The sequence below is a fragment of the Antennarius striatus genome, chromosome 10, assembly GCF_040054535.1.
Source record: "Antennarius striatus isolate MH-2024 chromosome 10, ASM4005453v1, whole genome shotgun sequence".
In the NCBI taxonomy this organism is placed as follows: Eukaryota; Metazoa; Chordata; class Actinopteri; order Lophiiformes; family Antennariidae; genus Antennarius; species Antennarius striatus.
Window position 1 is genome coordinate 11,749,728 of NC_090785.1, and position 20,442 is coordinate 11,770,169.

The 20,442-nt window shown below is 43.0% G+C and overlaps 1 protein-coding gene and 1 long non-coding RNA gene across 5 annotated transcripts in view; one reads left to right on the forward strand and one right to left on the reverse strand.

Annotated features, from left to right (window-relative positions):
* Positions 1-360: 360 nt before the first annotated feature.
* On the reverse strand, positions 361-1,928 carry LOC137603088 (uncharacterized). The gene is made up of 3 exons (XR_011037230.1): positions 1,793-1,928; positions 1,545-1,633; positions 361-801 (listed from the first exon to the last, which is right to left on the reverse strand). It is a non-coding gene; the product is annotated as an uncharacterized lncRNA (long non-coding RNA).
* Positions 1,026-20,442, forward strand: part of spock1 (SPARC (osteonectin), cwcv and kazal like domains proteoglycan 1) — a 105,095-nt gene continuing 85,678 nt past the window's right edge. For 3 of the 4 annotated variants that reach the window (XM_068326287.1, XM_068326291.1, XM_068326290.1), the window contains exons 1-2: positions 1,031-1,148; positions 1,771-1,908. In XM_068326287.1, the coding sequence (XP_068182388.1) occupies positions 1,774-1,908 (135 nt within the window). In that variant the 5' untranslated portion in view covers positions 1,031-1,148; positions 1,771-1,773. Of the gene's footprint in view, positions 1,149-1,770; positions 1,909-20,442 lie in introns of all 4 variants that reach the window. The other variant, XM_068326289.1, reaches the window with a different exon arrangement.

Genomic DNA, 20,442 nt, shown 5'->3' on the forward strand with positions numbered 1-20,442 from the left:
TTCTTCTTGTTAAAACCCTCTTATTATTTAATGAGCTCTGACTGGAATAAGAGCAGGAAAACAGAAACTTTTCGTGGTTTCTCAAAAACTATGCTTTAGTTTTCTGGGAGAAACTTTCAGTAATGGATGTGAAGAAGATCTGTGAATCTGAATTTTGAATAAATAAATGGTGAAGGCATGTCTCTACCCCTCTCCAGGTACTGCACCCACAGTTTTCATTATATTATGAATATTTTTTTTAAAGGCTCTTCATGGCATTGTTGCTGAAAGTGAAAATGCAATGCATAATCTACATCTATTCCCAGAAGCACCCTCTTAAAATGTATAAGAATTTTCCTTGAACCAAAATTTGCCCCTGTAAGAAAAATTCAACACCCGGCACTGACAACTTCTCAAGATCTTTGAAAGTAAAGCAGACAAGAAAACAAACATCACCTGTATGCTTAAAGCACTTGTTGGTCGATGCAAAAACAGGCACAAGAGTGTTGACAAAGCAAAAAAAAACAAAAAACAAGAGAAATCCAAAGCAGAACAAAAACACAGATTAAATATTTAATCACGTAATTATGCAAAATGAAGACTGTGGTCAATGCAGCACATTTATGGATTTATTTAGGGGAAAAACAGCCGTAGCTGAGACGATCCGGGGAACACCACCATGTCCGTTTTGTGACTGACGTGTGGTAATAGTTTTTATTATGGTGGACTCCAGATGGAATTACACATCAGAGACGCGTCACTTAGAGGCAAAGCGCGCTTCGTGCTGCCGTCGTTCCCCCCGAGCTGGTGCGTCTGCCAAACCTTAAACACGCGTGAACGTGGAAGTAAAAATAAAATAAAAAAAAGATCAGTGACACATTTAATCCATGCTGGAAAAACAGAGAGGGGGGGGAGAGAGGGAGAGAGAGAGAGAGAGAGAGAGAGGGAGAGAGGAGGCGGTGTCTGGTTACCGAGGAGGGGGAGGAGGAGAAGGAGGAGGAGGAGGAGGAGGAGGAGAAGGAGAAAGCTTCTGGTCCACTTGTCCTCGCATCTCCCTTTTGCCGTCAGCCCTACTAACAGTCGGGAGCCTCCGGAGGACCCGGGGCCGTGGACTTATACTCTCCCCCCCTCCCCGCTAATCAAAATTAAAAACCGGCAAACTATCCCAGGTAGGTAAAGCTGCCTTGCTTTTTTTTTTTTTTTGGGGGGGGGGGGGTAATCAAACAAATATAAAGTGAAAAATGAAAGTATAGTTTTCCATCTCACGACTTTCGTGGTGCTGAGGATGGTGGATTTGGGGAGGAGGTGCGAGCCAAAGACAAAGCTGGGGGGGGGGGGGGCATTTGTGTTGACACCGCAAATTGCTTTTTAAATTGGCGGAGGGGAGGATCGCAGCTGATCGTTTCGCTGTGCCCCCATCTGCCGCCGTGACAACTCTCCAGTGTTTGTAATCTGATTAGAAGAGAAGAGGAATGGTCGATTTGATGTGAAGAATGACCCCCCCCCCCCCTTGTTAAAACGTGCAATCACTAAAACCGGTTTGTTTGTAAAGCTTTTTGATTTACCTTAGGTGACATTCTGTCCCGTTATGCGTCAGGATGTGAGAGTTGACTGTCCTGGAAAAGTGTAACCATCCTGTCCCTTCAACACTTCGCTGTGATCGGTGTCCCCCCCCCCCCCCCACCCACACACACACACACACACACACACACACACACACGCACACACACAACACACAGCGCCTTAAACCCCATCCGGTGTTTTTGTTCTGTTTCTCTGTCTTTGCTTCAGAAGATGCTCGTCTTTCTCCTACCTGCCGTGGCTCTCTTGCTGAGCGGAGACTCGGTGGTCTCCGGTCACAACAACGACAAATGGTTGAGCACCGGGACTCAGCACAACCGGGACCGGTCCTGGAGCAGATTCAGAGATGTGAGTTACACTGAGACACATCTATCCAAATGAGGCATCATAATCAGCCTCGTTGTGTGTGTGTGTGTGTGTGTGTGTGTGTGTGTGTGTGTGTGTGTGTGTGTGTGTGTGTGTGTGTGTGTGTGTGTGTGTGTGTGTGTGTGTGTGTGCACTACGCCCTTGATACACCCTGTGAGTACTTGAGGCATAATCCCCCATGTAGAGGCTCAGCAGGTTCAAACCTGAGTTGACACAGAGGCAGACTGATCGGCAGGTAAAGGAAATATATGATCTGGCTGACAGTCTGATAATTTCCCAGTTGAATTGACTGCTTTTACTCACCATGTTAACATTTCACAATTTCATTGAATTTCTATCATCCTTACCACAGAACGGGGCTTTTCTATAGCTGATGATTGATTATCTATTTTTAGTCACCCAGAGGAAGTCAGTGACTTATGTGCAGTTATTAGTTCAGTAATGTTTCATAACATACAGAACAACCTCTGCAGGAATGGTTAATTCTCTTTCTTGTTTATCTGACAGCTGGGTTATATTTATTACATAATAGCCTGACCAAGGTTATTATGCATAATAGTCCATTCATCTGTTTGAGAAACATGTTGTTTTCCAGCATTTGATGTTTGTTAATGACACAATCTGCTTCCCTTTATTCAGCTATGAGTGACGAATCAAATTAGCCTGTAGCACCACTGACCGATGAGCGTCCTTTGATTGGAACCTCACTGGTGATTTAGTGTGAAATCCAAACACCACCGTTCTGGGTAGGTTTTGGTTTTACTACCAATAAATAAGGAGAGAAAATAACTTGAAATTTTGAGATCTATGGCTGCAACAATCCACTCAATTTACCATACCAGGATATATTTATACAGCCACAGGTCCATCCAGACAATGGATATGAGTTTCTTTTCTTTTTTTTAAATCATCAATTCTTGTTGATGAATTTGTGTTAGCTTTTAATTAGCCTTATAAAATAAGCTTCGACATAACTAACTGATCGCTATTTATATGGAAATCAGACAAAATGTCAAGATCATTAAGATTTATGAAGACTACAGGTAAAATTTGATCAATATTAAAAGCATACAATACATTTTATTCGAGTGTTAGTGCACCAGTAGTGTATGTTTTAACACATTGTAGATAAATACCAAGGCTAGTTTTATTAGGGATACATGGTTTAGTGTATTATTTTTGCAGCAGAGTGTCGGCCAGCTCACTCAATATGTCCAGTGTCTGTGAAGCACTGTAGAAAGAGGATGGAATTCAATTTAAGGCTTTAAGGCGCTTATCAAACTTTAAAGGAGATGGCAGCAACATGCAGGTCGGATTATTCTTAAATCAGCAATTCGCTTTACTGCAGAATTGTTCAAACCCACCCAACTAAGTTTTCTTTGGGTGGCCCTAGAATTTTAAACTATGTCAACAATCAGAGTGAAACTAGAGGAAATAATGCAGTTCACATGTTAAGCAAATTTATTTTGATAGATTGTTGCAACAGTGAAAACATATAATTGTGAGTGTGAATGTTTTGTTCTGATGCATGTCAGCATGTCTGTGAAGGTTCAGAGTAAATTGAATGAGGATTTTTCCTTTCAGCTTTGCCTAGAATCCAACACCTCATGAATCTAATGACTTCTGCATGTGCTCTGTTGGCATCAAAAGTTCTAAATGGATTATAATTGCAAGAATATTTTGACATTTTTTACTCCAAAGCTTAACTGGCTTCAAGTGGAGAGTGGCAGTGATGTTTAACAAACTCTCCAAAGTAACCAGTAGCAGTATCGGTGATGAGACCACTGCCTTAACAATATGTTTGTAATATGTTGTCTTTTGCTGACTGCTCACCTTTTCTTCAGAGGTTTTGGCCTCATTTTTGTTTCACAAGGAATTCACGGCCAAAGAGCAGGATTGAAAGTGAAGTATGAGATTGTAGTAGTTGTGCGTGTTCAAACTCAGCCGGGGCTCCACTGCATGCGCTGTGTGTTTGTGTGAGTCTCCTGCCGACTGTATTTCTGGCTGTGGTATCCTTTGTGAATGAAAGTCATTAACGGGAAGCTGTCAGTGAAGGGAGTCTAGGACAAGAGGGGAGAGGAGGAAGGGAAATCAGGGATGTGAAAAGCAATTGATAGGGGAAGAGGTGCTGACATTTACATTCAATTTTTCACGAAATGCTTCCAACCATTTTCGGTAGCTGCTGTTTTGTTTATGTGTGGATTCTCTTCTTCCACCACAAAGGGAATGCTGCCTGTCGTAATCTGTTTCCTGCACCACTGGCTGTCTTTTGTTTTGTGCTTTCCTTCGTCCAGCAGTCTTTTAGTCATTTCTCTCCTCCTCCTCTCTTGTTCCGATGCTTTAATGTCAAAGTCAGTCCTTACATTGGGATCATCTGCATGAATCAGTGTCTAAAAAGAAACAAATCTTGGAGTATAAAAATTTGGATTTTTTTTGGAAATCCCAGACTGATATGATTGTTGGTTGTCAGTTCTAATCAATGGTCTTGAATTGTATTTTTAAACATTTCTATTAAAAATTGTTTCAAGTGATATGCCCTATTTCCACAACACACTAACAACTTTATTCCACTCAATTCAGTTTTGGTGTCAGGAATATTCCTAGTGGATATCTTCCTTTTGACCATAGTATTGCTACAATCGATCATCATAGTATTGCAACTCCATATTGCAGTACCACAGAGTAACAAAAAAGTTACAGCCCCCAAAGTAGCCAGGCTGGTTGATTCATGCTGTGCAGGCTTATTCCTTGCATGCTGGGCATTGATGGCACAAGGATGTAGAAATTATTCTCACTAACCAATCAGTGGTCTGCAATTTTTCACATGGGTGTTAAGCCACAACAGAGATTGTTCTAAAGATGTAGCAGAGGGTACTGGTGACTCATCATGTAATGGAAGAAAAAACAAAACTATATGGCACCTAAGTGACGAAAAATTTAATGTTCTGAAATTGTAGGACCAAAATGTCATGTAGCAATCCACAACAATAAAGCAGGAAATGTGAATATGATGCAGAAAATACACCGTCATAACATTTTATTTAACAGAAGTGCATTTTTTGCCCCTAACTTTTTATCGTTTTTAGTTTTGAAAGCACCAACATGACAACAGTTACTGCAAAACGCATTTTCAAGATGCGAAGTACTGTGCATTAAAAGAAAGTGGTGGCAGATATCGGTATTTTAATTGTGTTTAAAAGGAGACTAAATTTCCCCTGACAAATATGAATATCCTAATACAAACAATGCTCTATTGAAACTCAACAAATATAAAAGGACAGGAACATGGAGACATGAGCGAGCATTATCAGTCCCTCTATCGTTCTCATCCCCATCCTTTCATTTCTCATAGACTACATTTTACCTCCATGCTTCTGTCTTTCTGTCATCATGTATCTCTGGAGCAGTGAATGACCCTGTACTTCCTCTCTGTCTTCCCCTCCCCTCTCCCTCTGTCCTCACGCCTGGCTCCTCCTCTCTGCTGTTCTCTGCCTGCCATGTTTCACTCTGCATCCCCAATGAGCCACTTGCTCCCTCCTGCATAATGTATGAGCATCCATTTGTTGGCAAGGGAGCTGGCACAATAGTTTAACAAAGTTCAGGTACCTTATCTTGAAAGCATGTGGAAAATAAGATTTGATTTATTATTTGCTGAGCTGAATTCCTAATAACTGGTCTGTAATGCATTGTGAGATACATTTAATGCAGATGGAGAGAAGTTTTATTATATAGTCTACACCTGCTGAGAGAAGAAACGTAGGGAAATGTCCCTCATTACCATCACATTGTCAGTTCAAATGCATTGTTTTCTTCTGCCAAAACAAAGCTGTCATCTCACTCGCTTGTATTTTTAATCCACACATGAATTTCAAATGCTTTGAGAAAAAAAAAGGGACACGCTTGCGAAACAAAAGACCAGCTGCATTGTCTCCAGACTGAACTCTGAATGCTTACTGATTAAGGTAAATTAATTTTTGCACACTTGCCTTGATAGTGGAATTATGTGAGTCTCATCTAAAGCGTGATTAGTTGTGTCATGGAAAAGTGTCTTATTTTATTTTTGCAATGCAGTGTCTGTTTGTATGTTAAGTGCAGGATTTTGAGCTTTCGCTGCTCAGGATAAGGACATCTAAATCCCTCTGACAAATTGAACAGTGTTTTTTATTTATTTTTTATTTATTTTTTTAAAATTCCTTGATTAGTTTGCAGCTCTTTTACTAAATCCATTGTATTTCCATTTTTTCTTATGTTACACCACCAGTTTATTTTTCATAATTTTTCATAAGCTTTCATTCAAAAAAGGCATAGCTGCAGTGAACATACTCACATTTGGATGCAGCACTGGGATCTTTTGTGTTTGTGTTTCAGAAAGGGTCAACTTTGTTGTAAGCCTGTAACTGCCTTGTTTTCTCGTTTCATCAGAGTATCCTATTGAGGATGAAAGTGAATATGAAGGATGCAGCTGGAGCAGAAGCAGTGAAACACATAATATTACCACCTAAATTCAAATCTGGTAACACCAGCAGGCACAGTTGAAGCTATGGTGCACAAATGTGTAACTACAATGAATTTCACACTGTCTGTGGTGTTGCTCATGAAAATATTCTCGAGATAGACAATCAGGCTGTCCAGCTCCCCACAGACAGAATTACAGTCAGTATCCATATAAATTAAATTTTGTACAATAATAGTCACAATTTAATCTGATAACGGTTATTGCACCTCATTCACCTTGTGTCAAACTTAGCTGCTCTCTGCAGTGAGAAGAGGAAATATTTTAGAATAATTTTGAGCAAAACCGTTTTCAATACTGAGTTTATTTGTTTGAAAGTCATAGATCAAACCTATCGAATGTTAACATAGAAGGGATTTGAAAAGCTCCAGATGTAACTGCTTTTCATGCAGCAGTGAATTCTGTCCACATTATCTTATCCCCGGATTGCTGAGCTAGACAATTCAAGCCAGTTCTGTCTGCTCTTCTGGTCTCAGCAAGTCTATTATTGGTGGATCTATGTTGTACAAGGAAGTAATGAGGCAATTTATACTGAGGTATAATGTCATGTTATGCAAGCTTTAGTGTTTGGGAGTTGGTGTATTACATGAACATAATTTTGATCTGTTATCGTGAGGAGCAAACCGGTCATCAGGTCTGCTGAAGTTTTGTTGAGTCTTGATAAGTTTGAATTTAATTCACATACAGTCAGCTTTGAATTAAACTTCAGCACTGCTTTAAAACAACTGACAGTTTGTTTAAGATTCCTGTGAAAACTTGCATTGTTCACTTGATTATTTACTTTAGTCAATAAAATGTAGGTAATTTTACTGTCAGCATTAATCACTCAAGTCATAGCATCCTCCTCTCCTCTCCTCTCCTCTCCTCTCCTTTCTTTCCGGTTTCCGGTGAGCGTGAGTGTGAATGGTTGATCGAGTGGCGGATCAAGTGGCGCGAGTGGTTTGAATGTTTTTTCTGTCCTTGTGGTTGGACTAATTGCACCTCTTTCTTTTTCTTCTGTACTATGTACATGGTCAGGTAAGTGTTGTATCTTTTTTTTGGTGTGTGAATCGTTGTTTGAGTATTTGCTGGTGTTGTGAGGACTCTCAGGGCGCAATGGCGCCCGCCGAGCCGCCACCTCCGTCACTCCAGCAGGGAGTACGGATTATTCCTCCGGACAACACCGTGTCGGTGGAAGATGTTCTGCTGGCGGTAAGAGACCAGGTGGGTCATTAGAATGTGTTGTATGCTTCGAGGATGAACAAAGGCGTCGTTATCTTCCTAAAGGAAGACCAGAACGTCTATCAGCTGAGCGTGGTGTGTTCATCAATCAGCTGTTTGTTCAGGTGTCCCCACTGTCTGCACAATCCACGTGGATCACCGTGTCAGGTGTTCCGCCGTTCATTCCAAACGAGTTGTTGGAAAATGGGCTCCGTCGGTTCGGTAAATTTGTAAGGGGGTTTACTGAGGTAAAATTGGGTTGTAAAAGCCTAAAAAAGTTAAGTCCCTGCGCCGGCAGGTGTTCATGTTTCTGGACACACCCGATCAGTCTCTGGAGGTGTCCTTCACAGTTAAACACGGTCACATGTCCTTCATGGTGTATGCTAATTCGGGGCAGATGAAATGTTTTGAATGTGGTGACATTGGACATAAACGTGCATTGTGTCCGCACAGGCGGCGGGAGTCCACTTCCGCGTTACCCGCGGAGGGCAGCGCCGCCTCTGCGGCAGTGGTGGCTGATGATGCTGTAGGGGCGGAGGGTCCCACGTCCGCGGTTGCGGAGCGTAGTAGCCAGGTAGCGGCAGAAGCCGCTCCAGGTGTTGGTCGGCATGTGTCCTCGGAAGCGGCATGTGGTGACCAGGTAGCGGTCGAAGCAACTCCCGTTGCTGATGCACTCTTTTCCAAGGTTGCGGCCGGTTGTGTTAAGGCGGCGGAGAAAGCCGCTCCAAATGTTTGTACGCTTGTGTCTTCGGATACAGCGGTTTGTAATGAAACAGAAATGTATTGATGTCGTTGAAAAAGGAACCAATGTAGTTGAATCGTTGACGGCACACGATGCCATGGATACCGAAAGTGTTTCCGTAGTTGTGCCTAGCAAGAGGTCTAGAAAGAGATCAAATAAGAGGTCCTTGGAGGGTCAGAACCAGGCTGATGAGAAGCTGGTCTCCGGAGCTATGGAGACCAGCAGCGGCAGCAGCTGCTCTCTGACTGAGGTCATTGAGACTTCTTCTCGGACGGGAGATGTTGCCGCTGCCCCTCCAAAGGATGTGAATGATAATAGAGAAAATGGGAATGACGGACAGATTATAGCCAGGAATCGATTGAGAATGACATGGATACAGTTTCTGTGGGTGAGTCTGCCAGCAAGCCTACAGATCTGTATTTTTTAGAGGATATTGTTCATTTCCTTGATGAAACCTACAAAAGATCAACAGAGATTAGTGATTATTTCGATGATGCTGATAAATTCCTTCGTTCAGTTAGTATTATTAAAAGGAGGGTTGGTTTTGATCAGTTAGATGAACGAAAGCGATTTCGTTTAAAAAAAAAACATATCACAACTCTGCGAAAGGAAAAATCAGGTAAAATAGCCAAGAAAGTAAAAAATTCTAAATGACCATGTACAACACGGTGTTTCTTGCTGAATTTCTGAACATTGAATGTTGCTTTTTGTCTGTTTATCTTTCCTACCTTTCGTATGGAGAAATTAAAAATCGGTTCTTTGAACATCAACGGACGGAGGGATAAGCAGAAGAGAGCTTTGGTGTCTGAAGTTATAACGCAGAAGGGAGTGGACGTGATGTTTCTCCAGGAGACTCATACCACTCCTGCTGACGAAACAGATTGGACTTTATGGTGGGAGGGGTTCCTGGTCCTCAGCCACAGTAGTAATTTTAGTGCAGGTGGATTTTTTGGATTTTACGCTGGATAGAACTGGCGAAGAGCCTTAACCACTATCCTCAAAGAACCTGAAGAGCATCATCAGCCTGGCAGATCTAGTGGATACGTGGAGGGTTAAGCATCCGAAATCCAAACAGTATACGTGGTTAAAAATCATAAACAACAGGATATGTGCAGCTAGACTAGATCAGCTGTACATTTCACAGTTTCTCACCTCCTCACTAGCTGACAGCAAAGTAACCCCTGTTGGCTTCACGGACCATCATTTTGTTTGTACAGATCTGATCCTTTCACCAGGTGGGAGGGTTAATTCATACTGGTGTTTTAACAACAAACTCCTGCAGGATAGGAGTTTCTGTAGGAGTTTTCAGGTTTTCTGGCAGAGATGGAGGGAGAGAAAGGTCGATTTCAATTCGATAAAGTTGTGGTGGGAGGTTGGAAAGACACAGATCCGGGTGTTCTGCCAACAGTACACAGCTTAATCGACTTTTAAACTTAAGACAATTGTAAAAGAGCTTGAAGCTGACATTAATTTCTTAGAGAAGGGATTACTTCAGGACTCAAGACCAAACACAGGTCGCCTGCTGCAGGAAAAGAGGCAGGAGCTCAGCTCTTTCCTCCAAGAAAGAGTGAAGGGGGCGCTGGTCCGGTCCCGTTTCCTCCAACTGAAGGATATGGATGCTCCCAGCTCTTTCTTCTTCAACCTGGAGAGATCAGTAGCACAGAGGAACAGAATGACCTGCCTGCAGCTTCCAGGAGGTGTTCTATCTACTGATCCAGCAGAGATGAGGCGGCACGCAATGGACTTTTATGCAGACCTCTTCGGGGCAGAAGATTGCAGCATTGAGAGTTGTGAGGAGCTCTTGGATGGTCTTCCTCAACTTAGTCAGGAAGAGAAAGCTGTTCTGGATCTAGAGTTGTCTCTGGAGGAAATTACTACAGCAGTTAATGAAATGGTGCAAGGAAAGGCGCCAGGAATTGATGGCCTCTCATCTGACTTCTATAAACATTTTTGGAATATCCTTGGGCAGGATCTGCACGGGGTCATCCTTGAAAGTTATAGAACTGGGTCTCTTCCTGTGTCCTGCCAGAGAGCAGTGCTCTCTCTACTGCCAAAGAAGGGGGACCTGACTTTAATTAAGAACTGGAGACCGGTTGCTCTGTTGTGTACGGATTACAAGGTGCTCTCCAGAGCGCTGTCCAATCGGCTAAAAGATGTTTTAGCTTTAATGGTGGACGGTGACCAGACTTACTGTATCCCTGATAGAAGCATCATGGACAATATTTTCCTCGTGAGAGACATTCTTGATTTGTGTCAGGAATATGGTATTAATGTTGGTATTGTGTCACTAGATCAAGAAAAGCTTTTGATAGGGTAGATCATTCATATTTGTTGGCTGCACTTTAGAGCCTTTGGTTTTGGTGATGGGTTTATGTCTTGGGTTAGTTTATTGTATAATGGTGCACATTGTATGTTGAAGATGGGGGCAGGGCTGAGTTGGCCGATTCCTGTGCAGCGAGGGATCAGGCAGGGCTGTCCTATTTCAGGACAACTCTACAGCCTTGCCATAGAGCCCTTGCTGTGCAGATTGTGAGGGCGGCTCAGTGGTTTTTCGATACCTGGATCCCTCTGTTTTGAGCATCCTCCTGTTTTATCCGCTTATGCAGATGATGTTTGTGTTTTTGTGTCAACACAGGGGGATGTTCGGAATTTGAGGGATACACTGTCCTTATATGAAAGTGCCTCATCTGCACGGGTGAATTGGGGAAAGAGTGAGGCATTGTTGATAGGACAGTGGAGGGATCAAGTGGTACCTACATTGCCTGGAGGGCTTAAGTGGGGGAATGAGGGGCTGAAAGTTTTGGGTGTTTTTTTGGGCATTGAGGGCTTCCAGAGGAGGAACTGGGAGGGAGTGAGGGGGAAAGTGTGCGCCAAGTTGTCTAGATGGAAATGGTTGCTACCCCAGCTGTCATATAGGGGAAGAGTTCTGGTTGCTAATAACTTGGTTGCCTCGACTCTGTGGCACAAGCTGGTTCCTTTGACTCCAACGTCTAGTCTGTTGGACAAGATCCAAAAAAATATTGTGGACTTCTTTTGGTCTGGCCGGCATTGGGTCAAAGCACCACTGCTCTACCTGCCGGTTAGTGAAGGAGGCCAAGGACTTGTGGACGTCAATCTAAACTTGCCTCATTCCGACTGCAGACAGCTCAAAGATTCCTTTACGGCTGTGGCCCTAGCTGGCTGGATTCTGCTCGTCTGCTGCTAAGGAGAGCGGGGAGGTTGGCCTACGACAAACAGCTGTTCTTGCTTCATTCAGAGGAGTTAGACCTTTCTTGGCTGTCTTCTTTTTACGCAACTGTTATGCAAGCCTGGAGGATGTTTAACATAGCCCACACTAAGCCTGAAACACCAGGACTGTGGCTATTTGACGAACCTCTATTTTTTAATGATTTTTTAAAAACTGACACTTTGCAATCGGTTAGCTTGAGGGTTAAGCTGAGGAGAGCTGGCTGCACTAAACTGGGGCATCTAATGGGGACGACAGTCGATGCCCTAAGGGAGAAGTGTGGCATCCACTCCATCAGACTGGTTGAGAGAGTGGTGGATGAAGTCTGTGCCACCTTACCCCCTTCATTAAGAAGATTTGCAAGGGACCGGGACCTCTGTAATCAGTGGAGCGAGGAAGGCATTTATGTTTTTCCTTCAGTGACTATAACCCCGGCTGTTGGGGAGTGGAGGGAAGGAGGAAGACAAACTCCTGACCATAACAACACCCATACTTGGCAGTTTTAAAGAGGCAAAGAAAAAGGACCTCTATGTGATGTGTGTAAAGATTACACACAATAGGACATTGGGAGGTGTTGGGGAGTCGAGGTGGGCCCGGTTTTTTGGCCCAGATTCTTCCCCGAAGGGCAGTTGGCGGAGCCTGTACAAGCTGCCTGTTGAGAAACGGGCAGCAGACCTCCAGTGGAGGGTTGTACACAGCCACGAACAGATACAGGGCGCACCTTGATCCTGAGCTGGGGGAGGGGTGTATATTTTGTGGAAACTGCGAAACCTCGGAACATTTGTTTGTTTAGTGTGCCCGGCTGGTGGCACTGTTTGATTTACTAAAAAGGTAGTTTCCGGGTTTTGGAAAAGATTTTACGTTTGATCTGTTTATCTTTGGACCTAAATATTCAGCGGTAAGTAAGCCTGTTATTGTGTTGCTCAATTTTTTGTCTGCAACTGCCAAACTGGCGATCTGGATTACACGCAGGAACCGGACTCGGGGTGCTGGTAGCACAGAAGTTGTGCCTGTGATGGAGGGACTGGTAAAAACCAGACTAAGGGTTGAACACTCCTACTACAAAATGACGGACAAGTTGATGGTTTCTAACCGAATATGAGGTGTTGGGGAGGTTTTATGTTCTGTAGGTGAAGAAAACTCTTTGGTTATTAATTTTTGATCAATCTCTTAAATGTTATTGTTTTCTGATCGTTTTGTTTTTTTGATGTGGTGACTTATGGTGTTTAGTTAAATGTAAATAAATGTTTCTTTGAAACCAAAACCTCTCCTCTCCTCTCCTCTCCTCTTCCTCTTGTCAGTCTTTATTCAAAGGGAAACAGAAAGCATTCATTGACATGCAGAACACTCAAATTTTATCCTCGAGAGGAATGAAAGTTGTTTTCTTTCTCCTGAGCCTGTTGTTTGTCTCTTCTAAAAGAGGCTTTCCATGTCCCATGTATTCCTTCCCTTGCTTTTCTCTCTTCTCCTTCTAAAATCCCAATTTCTACCCTGTTTGCACGCTGCCAGATTTACCAAATGCACTAAATCCTTTTTGTGAGGGACATTGAATGCGTGCTGCTTCTGTCCTTGTGTGTGTGTGTGTGTGTGTGTGTGTGTCTGTGCGTGCGTGCGCGCGCATGCGTGTGTGTGTGTGTGTGTGTGTGTATCCTGACCAATCTAATTCGTAAATGTTAAACCTGGTGACATTTTGTAAATCTTCCCAATTTGGAAACCCTGCATATGTGTTTGTGACAGTATGTGAGTGTGTGTGTGGCCTGCTTCAGCTCATTTTCGTGTTGATGAATTAAAGCTTGCCATCTTTTTATGATTTATTCTCCCTTTTGCTGTAAGACAACATCCTCTCTAAGGCAGACAGTCATAGGGCCCTGCTGTCGCTCTATATAAAAACCAGAGCGTGTATTTGTGTGTATGTGAACATTTCTTTTAGTTACACTATTTTTTTTTCTTTGATGGAAACATCTGCATTGCTGTTATTATTTTCAAAGCTCACTGCTGTGGGGTTTGTGTTGCAAGTTTCCCTCCTAAGCATTTGGAGTAAAGGGTTCTGCTGAGCTTTCACCTTCTTTTTCAGCACCGTTCTGCCTCACGACAAAAACATTCACACCTGGAAGCTTCCCGCTTCATCCAAATGAGCCAGTCGACTTATGTTAAATCTATGCTTGCTCCCGGGCTCTGTGTGTGTGTGTGTGTGTGTGTGTGTGTGTGTGTGTGTGTGTGTGTGTGTGTGTGTGTGTGTGGGTGTGTGTGTGTGTGTGTGTGTGTGTGTGTGTGAGTGTGTCCTGATTGGCTGAGGGGGAGGGGAAGGGTGCGGTTTACAGAAAGAGCTTAGTCAAGAGAACCCCTGAAGTCACCTTCACTTTCTCGCACATGTACATATAAACTCTCTTACAGTATTTCTGTCAATTAAGTGAAGGTTTAGATGAAAACCTGTCATTCATTCATATCTCAACTCTACTCCATCCTTTTTTTTTTTTTCTCAACTTAAGCTCACTCTGTACTTTCTCTTCATGCTCTTATCACCTCCTCTCCCTCCCGGCTCGTTCCTCTCTTTTTTTATTCCTGACTTATCCCTGATGGAACCATGCCCTTCAAAATAAATGATCTCTCTCTCGTGATTTCTGCTCCTTTCATTATTTTTCCTTTGCCATCTTGTCTTCTTCTGCATATATTTGTCACTGTAGGCTATTTATTTCAAATGACAAAATGCTGATTCAGATATATGCAATGAAGAATAGTGGTTGTTTTCATGAAGTAAGACAAGCATCAACCCTAAACCTAATGAGGAGCCCAGAAGTGACATTTTGCTGCATGATGACTTTTGTACCCATGATGATCGTTAGTGTTTATACAGAAAAGGTCTCCAAAAGGTAGCAGAAATGTACACACACACACACACACACACACACACACACACACACACACACACACACACACACACACACACACACACACACACACACACACACACACGCATGCACGCACATGACAACCACCCTGAGGCTCATGGAAAGATCAGTCAGTAAATGTACAGGTACTGGTAACCCTGATTGGGGCCTTGGTATAGTCAGTAAGAGTATGAAAAGACAGGGATGCAGTCACACACGTTCAGAAGCAGCCGGGACAACAATCCAGTGACAGACCAGATAAAGGTCAAACATACGGGACCAGAATGAATAGGATTTCAGAATGTCTGTGTGTCCATTTGTTTCTGTGGAAGGGCGGAAATAAAGACAGAAGAGAGCAAAAGAGTGGCCACATCACAGTAGAGATGATGGGAGAACAGAGGAACAGGAGAAGATTTAATGTGAAGCCCATCATCACTGTGGGTGGAACAGATGGAGGATGAAAGACGTGAAATCTATCATTTATACGCGCGTGTCTGTGTGCAATGTATATTAGTGTGTGTGTGTGTGTGTGTGTCTGTGTGTGTGTGTGTGTGTGTGTGTGTGTGTGTGTGTGTGTGTGTGTGTGTGTGTGTGTGTGTGTGTGTGTGTGTGTGTGTGTGTGTGTGTGTGTGTGTGTGTGTGTGTGTGTGTGTGTGTGTGTGTGTGTGTGTGTAGTCTGGTCAGCCTTGCCATGGCTAACTCCTCTCTCGGTGGGGACTGTCTTCCTGTCCATCTATCCAGAGCTGATATGAAGCTCTCCTGCTAAGCTTCTGATTCTTTTCAAGAGATGTTGTTAAACTGGCTGCTGTTGGGTAAAGGTTTACCAGAGCATAGAACCTCGATCCAGAGCAATAGAAAAAACTGACCGGTACTTCTATAGATCTCTTCCTTCGAGCACTTTTTTTTTAAAAGCACATATTTTATCCACACGTGTAAAATGACTGTTTCTGTCCTCACAGCTATGCTAGTGGTAATCCAGTGTAGATCTGTTAATTGATCAGCTTCACCTGTCTAACTCTTTCAACATCTGTGCATACATTTTTTGGGGTCACCAGAGCAGTTATCCCATGACTTTAATGATCTCTGGATATTTTGAAGTATTTAGGAATGTGGGTTTTTTTTAAAATAAGTGAATATCCTTTACATTAATTTCCTCACGCTGACATGTATTGTGTTTTCATGTGGTCGGCATGGTGACACAGTGGGCAGCGCCAGCTTCATCCCACCTCCAAAAACATGCACTTTAGGTGAATTGTCCGCAGATGTGAGTGCGTGCGTGCTTGTCTGTCTCCATGTGGTTCCGCGGTGCACTGGCGTCTGCACCTAGAGTGTTCCCTACCTCAGCTGGGATTGGCTCCAGCAACCTGTGACCGCGGAAGAAGCGCGTATTGAAAATGAATGAATGTTTTGATGTTGAATGATTATTTTAAGACAATGATATGCTGTCTGTCTTCTAACCTTCTGATGACACTCTGAGCCAGATTCTAACCTGCGGATCTGTCAGCATGCTTTGCATGCAGGGTTCAGGTGTCAAACATTCTGTTACACCTCATTTGTATGGGATAGCATACATAATACATACATAAAAGCCCCAATATGAAAATGGGGGATTTATGAATTATATAGCAGCAAGCCAGGGGTCAAGGGAGTGGTTAAAGCACTTTGAAAGGTCTTACCTACAGGTATGACAACACAAACTTTACACAGACTGTGTGTTTAAATAGATTTATGAAGTTTAATCAATGAGACATGGACGTGGCACAGATATAGATAGTTATTATGGTGTTCCATTTGTTTGCCATCAAAATAACTGCTTTTGTATGATGAAACATGTTGCTGCCACACTCTGGGGACCAGCATTTTCCTCTTTTTACCATCGTGTAATGAGGTTATATCTCCTGATTTATAAAGCGGCTTCATGCTTTGATCGATAGTGTGTGTCTGCCTCTGCTCGTTCCCAGACGTTCTTGCTGAGATGATGGATGCAATCATTGCTTTGCTCATCGTGATAGCTGATGCAGATGATCATGCAAACAGTGATGCTTGGCTACGTTTTGTGTTTCTTGAGAAGTTTAATCAATTATGTAATGCAGAGATTCTGTTCACAAGCAGGCAGTCTTGCTCAAATCACATTTGAGAGCGACCCTGAGTGTCACAGTGTGAAATAAATCATCGGCAGTCTGATTCTCTTTTTCACACCTTCCCGGTCCTGCTTTCGATCAGTGTCAGCATCACTGTTTTCCCTCCCTCTCTGTTTTTCATGCTGCTGTTTATTTTCCTCTAAAACAATGTCAAATTGAACTGGTCATTATCTCATTTTTTCCCCCAAGGGCAGGATACAGTTACTGTTTGTGTGTGAGAGCATGTGTGTGTTGTTTGAGGGATGTCTTGTCTGCTTCAATAATTCAGGATGTTTCTGCTACTGCAGCTTGTGATGCTCCTGGGAGGGGGGAAGGGGGGAGGATGAAGGACGAGAGTAGGTAGAAACTGTCTCTAAGATGTGGCAGACATGTTCCTTGTAGCTTTTAGTGACTTTTTTTACTTCTGACTACATCTTATTGAGGTTCTCTCTCACTAAGTAACTCCCTGCTGCACGACAAACTCCATGGAATTGTAAGCAATAGCAACGAGCAGTTCAGCCTCAAGGGGTTTAGTGAATACTGCATGTAAAGTCAAGGTCTTGCTGTACTGTATGTGTTTGTGGACAGTTAGCCCTCTGGGTAATGTAGTTTTATTAGTGTCAGTTTATCCAAAAATCTGGAAAAAATACCAATTCTCTCCCTTGGCCCTAGCTCTCCATTTTGTGTCTTCTACTTTAGGGTAATGTGTCCCATTTCTTTAGGGGTTGGCATGATAGTGGTCATCTAGCTCTCTAGATGGCTTTCCAAAAGGATCGTTTTCAGATGCAGACTCAAAATATAGGAGTAGAAGTTGGTGGTAGAAAATCCCAGAAAACTTTGTAGAGGCAGCATAAATAAAAGATAGCCAGCACACCAGTAATCCATCCATCCATTTTCTTGACGGTAAGATGATCGCAATCATATCCTGTGCAGCTGCTCTTCCACTTTGATGGTCATGGGTCTGCTAGAGCCTATCCCATCTGGCTATGGGCGGAAGAGCAGTGTACACCCTGGACAAGTTGTCAGTTCATCTCAGGGCCTCACAGAAAGACAGACACCACCTCACGCTCACACCTACAGACAATTCAGAGCAGGTGTATCAAACTCATTTTGGTCTTGGGCGGCATATAACATAAGCTCATCTCAGGAGGGAGAGTAAATTACAGAGGAATAATGCTGATGAGCCATACAAGGAAGTTATGGGAAAGAGTAGTGGAAGCTAGACTAAGGGCAGGAGGGACAGTAAATAAACTCATGGTGAAATTACATAGAAATAAAAATATGTCTTTGTAAAAAATCTGGAACTGGACTGGATTCCCTTGTGGGCCATGGGCCTTCTGTTTAACACCCTAAATTATTCATTCATTTTCTCTAACCGCTTCATCCGCTTGCGCGGGTCGCTGGGAGCTGGAGCCTATCCCAGCTGACTAAGGGCGTGAGGCGAGGGAAACAAACAAGCACACACACACTCACACCTATGGGCAATTTGGAACGACCAATTCACCTGAAGCGCATGTTTTTGGAGGTGGGGGGCAGTCAGAGAAACCAGAGAGAATCCACGCAGACACAAGGAGAACATGCAAACTTCACGCAGAAAGGACTTGAACCAGGAACCTTATTGCTGTGAGACAAAGATGGTTGCAGCAGCATCCTTGTATAGTCCTACTTCCATTTCATGTTTAGAAGGGATGCCTTTGCAAAACAGTCATCTTGTCCAGTTTCCAGTAGAAAATAAATATGCTGCCAAACTCCTGTGGGAGTGTGACCTGGCTGCTGTATTCATTTGCCAATGTACAAATGTCTGTGATAAGAAATTCAACCATAACGTCCATTACCACCTGATGAAGTAACTAGTGGTGTCCCATTTCCTCCACAAAGTTTCAACCACAACCCCTCATAACTCTGTTTTAAAGGGCAAGTCAGAAGTAAGGGGTGGGGTTCAAAAGACGATTTGGGATTGGGCCTTACTGGATGAAAACAGAAGCTGAAGCTGCTGCAGCAGTGGATACAGACTTCTTACGGCCTGCTGGCCTACTGTTTGCACTGCTGTGTTGGTCGTTGCTGTATGTCATTGTGTTTAGTGTCAGAAATCAAGAGCTCAATTGGTTTAAACAGCATTGGTCAAACGGTTAGATTTAAACCCTTCAGGTAGAAGGGCAGAGCCAACTGTACATCTCTAGGCAGATGCAGTAATGCTGTCAGAGGAACAGCTGGTTGGATGTCCTCTTCCAGGTTGACTTTCAAATACAGAGAAGTGTAAGTAACCAGATTTAGGCCAGATGGGGTTTTTATCCCCTGTATCCAGTATAAACCTTTCTATTTTGAACACATAGACAAAGGCCGACCATTTAGTCTGTTATAAAACATGCCTTTGTAGAGGACAGAACACAAGCAAAATTTAAGTTTTAGAGTACTGAATGGAATATTGGTGATGCTGCTGTTAACATAATGATTACTTTACCCTCTTTGTAAAGACAGTTCAATAGTTTGATGTCACTTCTGCTCTTAGCCTGCAGGGGGAGTGATGGGTCATTATTACATTGACATGAGAGCGAATGTTTGTTTTTTTTAATTTAACTTCTATCTTACTCACGGGTGAAACACCTTCACATTCATCATCCACCAGTTCACACAGACACCGCCCACTCATCAGGAGCAATAATTATTCACAGACAAGGGCAGTAGCTACTGAGGGTAATTGGGGTTCAGTTCAGCTCAACAACAGTCTGACATGTGGACTGTACAGACTGGGGATTGATCCACAGACCTAAGATGAGTCGATGACAGCTCCTCCACTGAGGAATACATCCTTAGAAATTCAATTGAGTTACGAGCTATCATGGAACAAATTAAACTATTGTGTTTAGATGATTTCAACCCACTCTAATAGCTATAAGATATAGTAAAAAAAACAAACTTCTCCATATCTGCACACTGTTATGTACTTGGAGATATTTCTGGTGGAGCAGAATGCCAGACTGCTAATCCTGGTTATTCAACATGAGTGACCAACAAGAAAGATTTGACCCTCTCCTTTGACTGACTTTTAGGTCAAAGTTATGATACCAATGTTTGGCAGAACATTCAAGTGTGATATCACACTACTTTCCACTGTCCCAGACATCGGTTCATCGCAAGAAACCATGCTTAGACATCATGACTTAGAAAGGATCACCCTCATGAGCCTTTTAATATCCTGTAAATGATTTTTAAGAAAATTGCAAGTTAGTAAATAGATTATTCATTCATTCATGTTCTGCTTCTGAATCCACTGTATTGGGTCACGGGGAGCTGGAGCCTATCTCATCTGGCATAGGGCGGGAGGCAGGGGACACTCTGGGCACAATGCCAGTGCACCGCGGAGCCACACACAAAGACATACAACCACGCACACACACACTCCTACGGGCAATTTTGGACCGGCCAATTAACCTGAAGTGCATGCTTTTGGAGGTGGGAGGAAGCCTGAGAACCCGGAGAGAACCCACGCAGACAAGGAGAGAGCACGCAAACTCCGCACAGAGTGGGACTCGAACCCGGACCCACCGTCTTGTGAGGCGCCACCGTGCCGCCTACATAGATTATATTATCATAAAATTATATATAATCATTAATATAGCCCTTCGGGTAAGAAAATGAATACTGGACTATTGATATGTCTTAATTGTGTTACAATTATTAGAATGCAGAATAACATGTACAACAATTTTCCAAATAAAATCTACACCAAAGCTTGGAGTGTGAGGAAAAATAAGCTCAGTGTCATCAATTTTAGCCACAACCCCACGGGCTATGTCATCTGAAGCTGCTTATTTAACATCTACCTG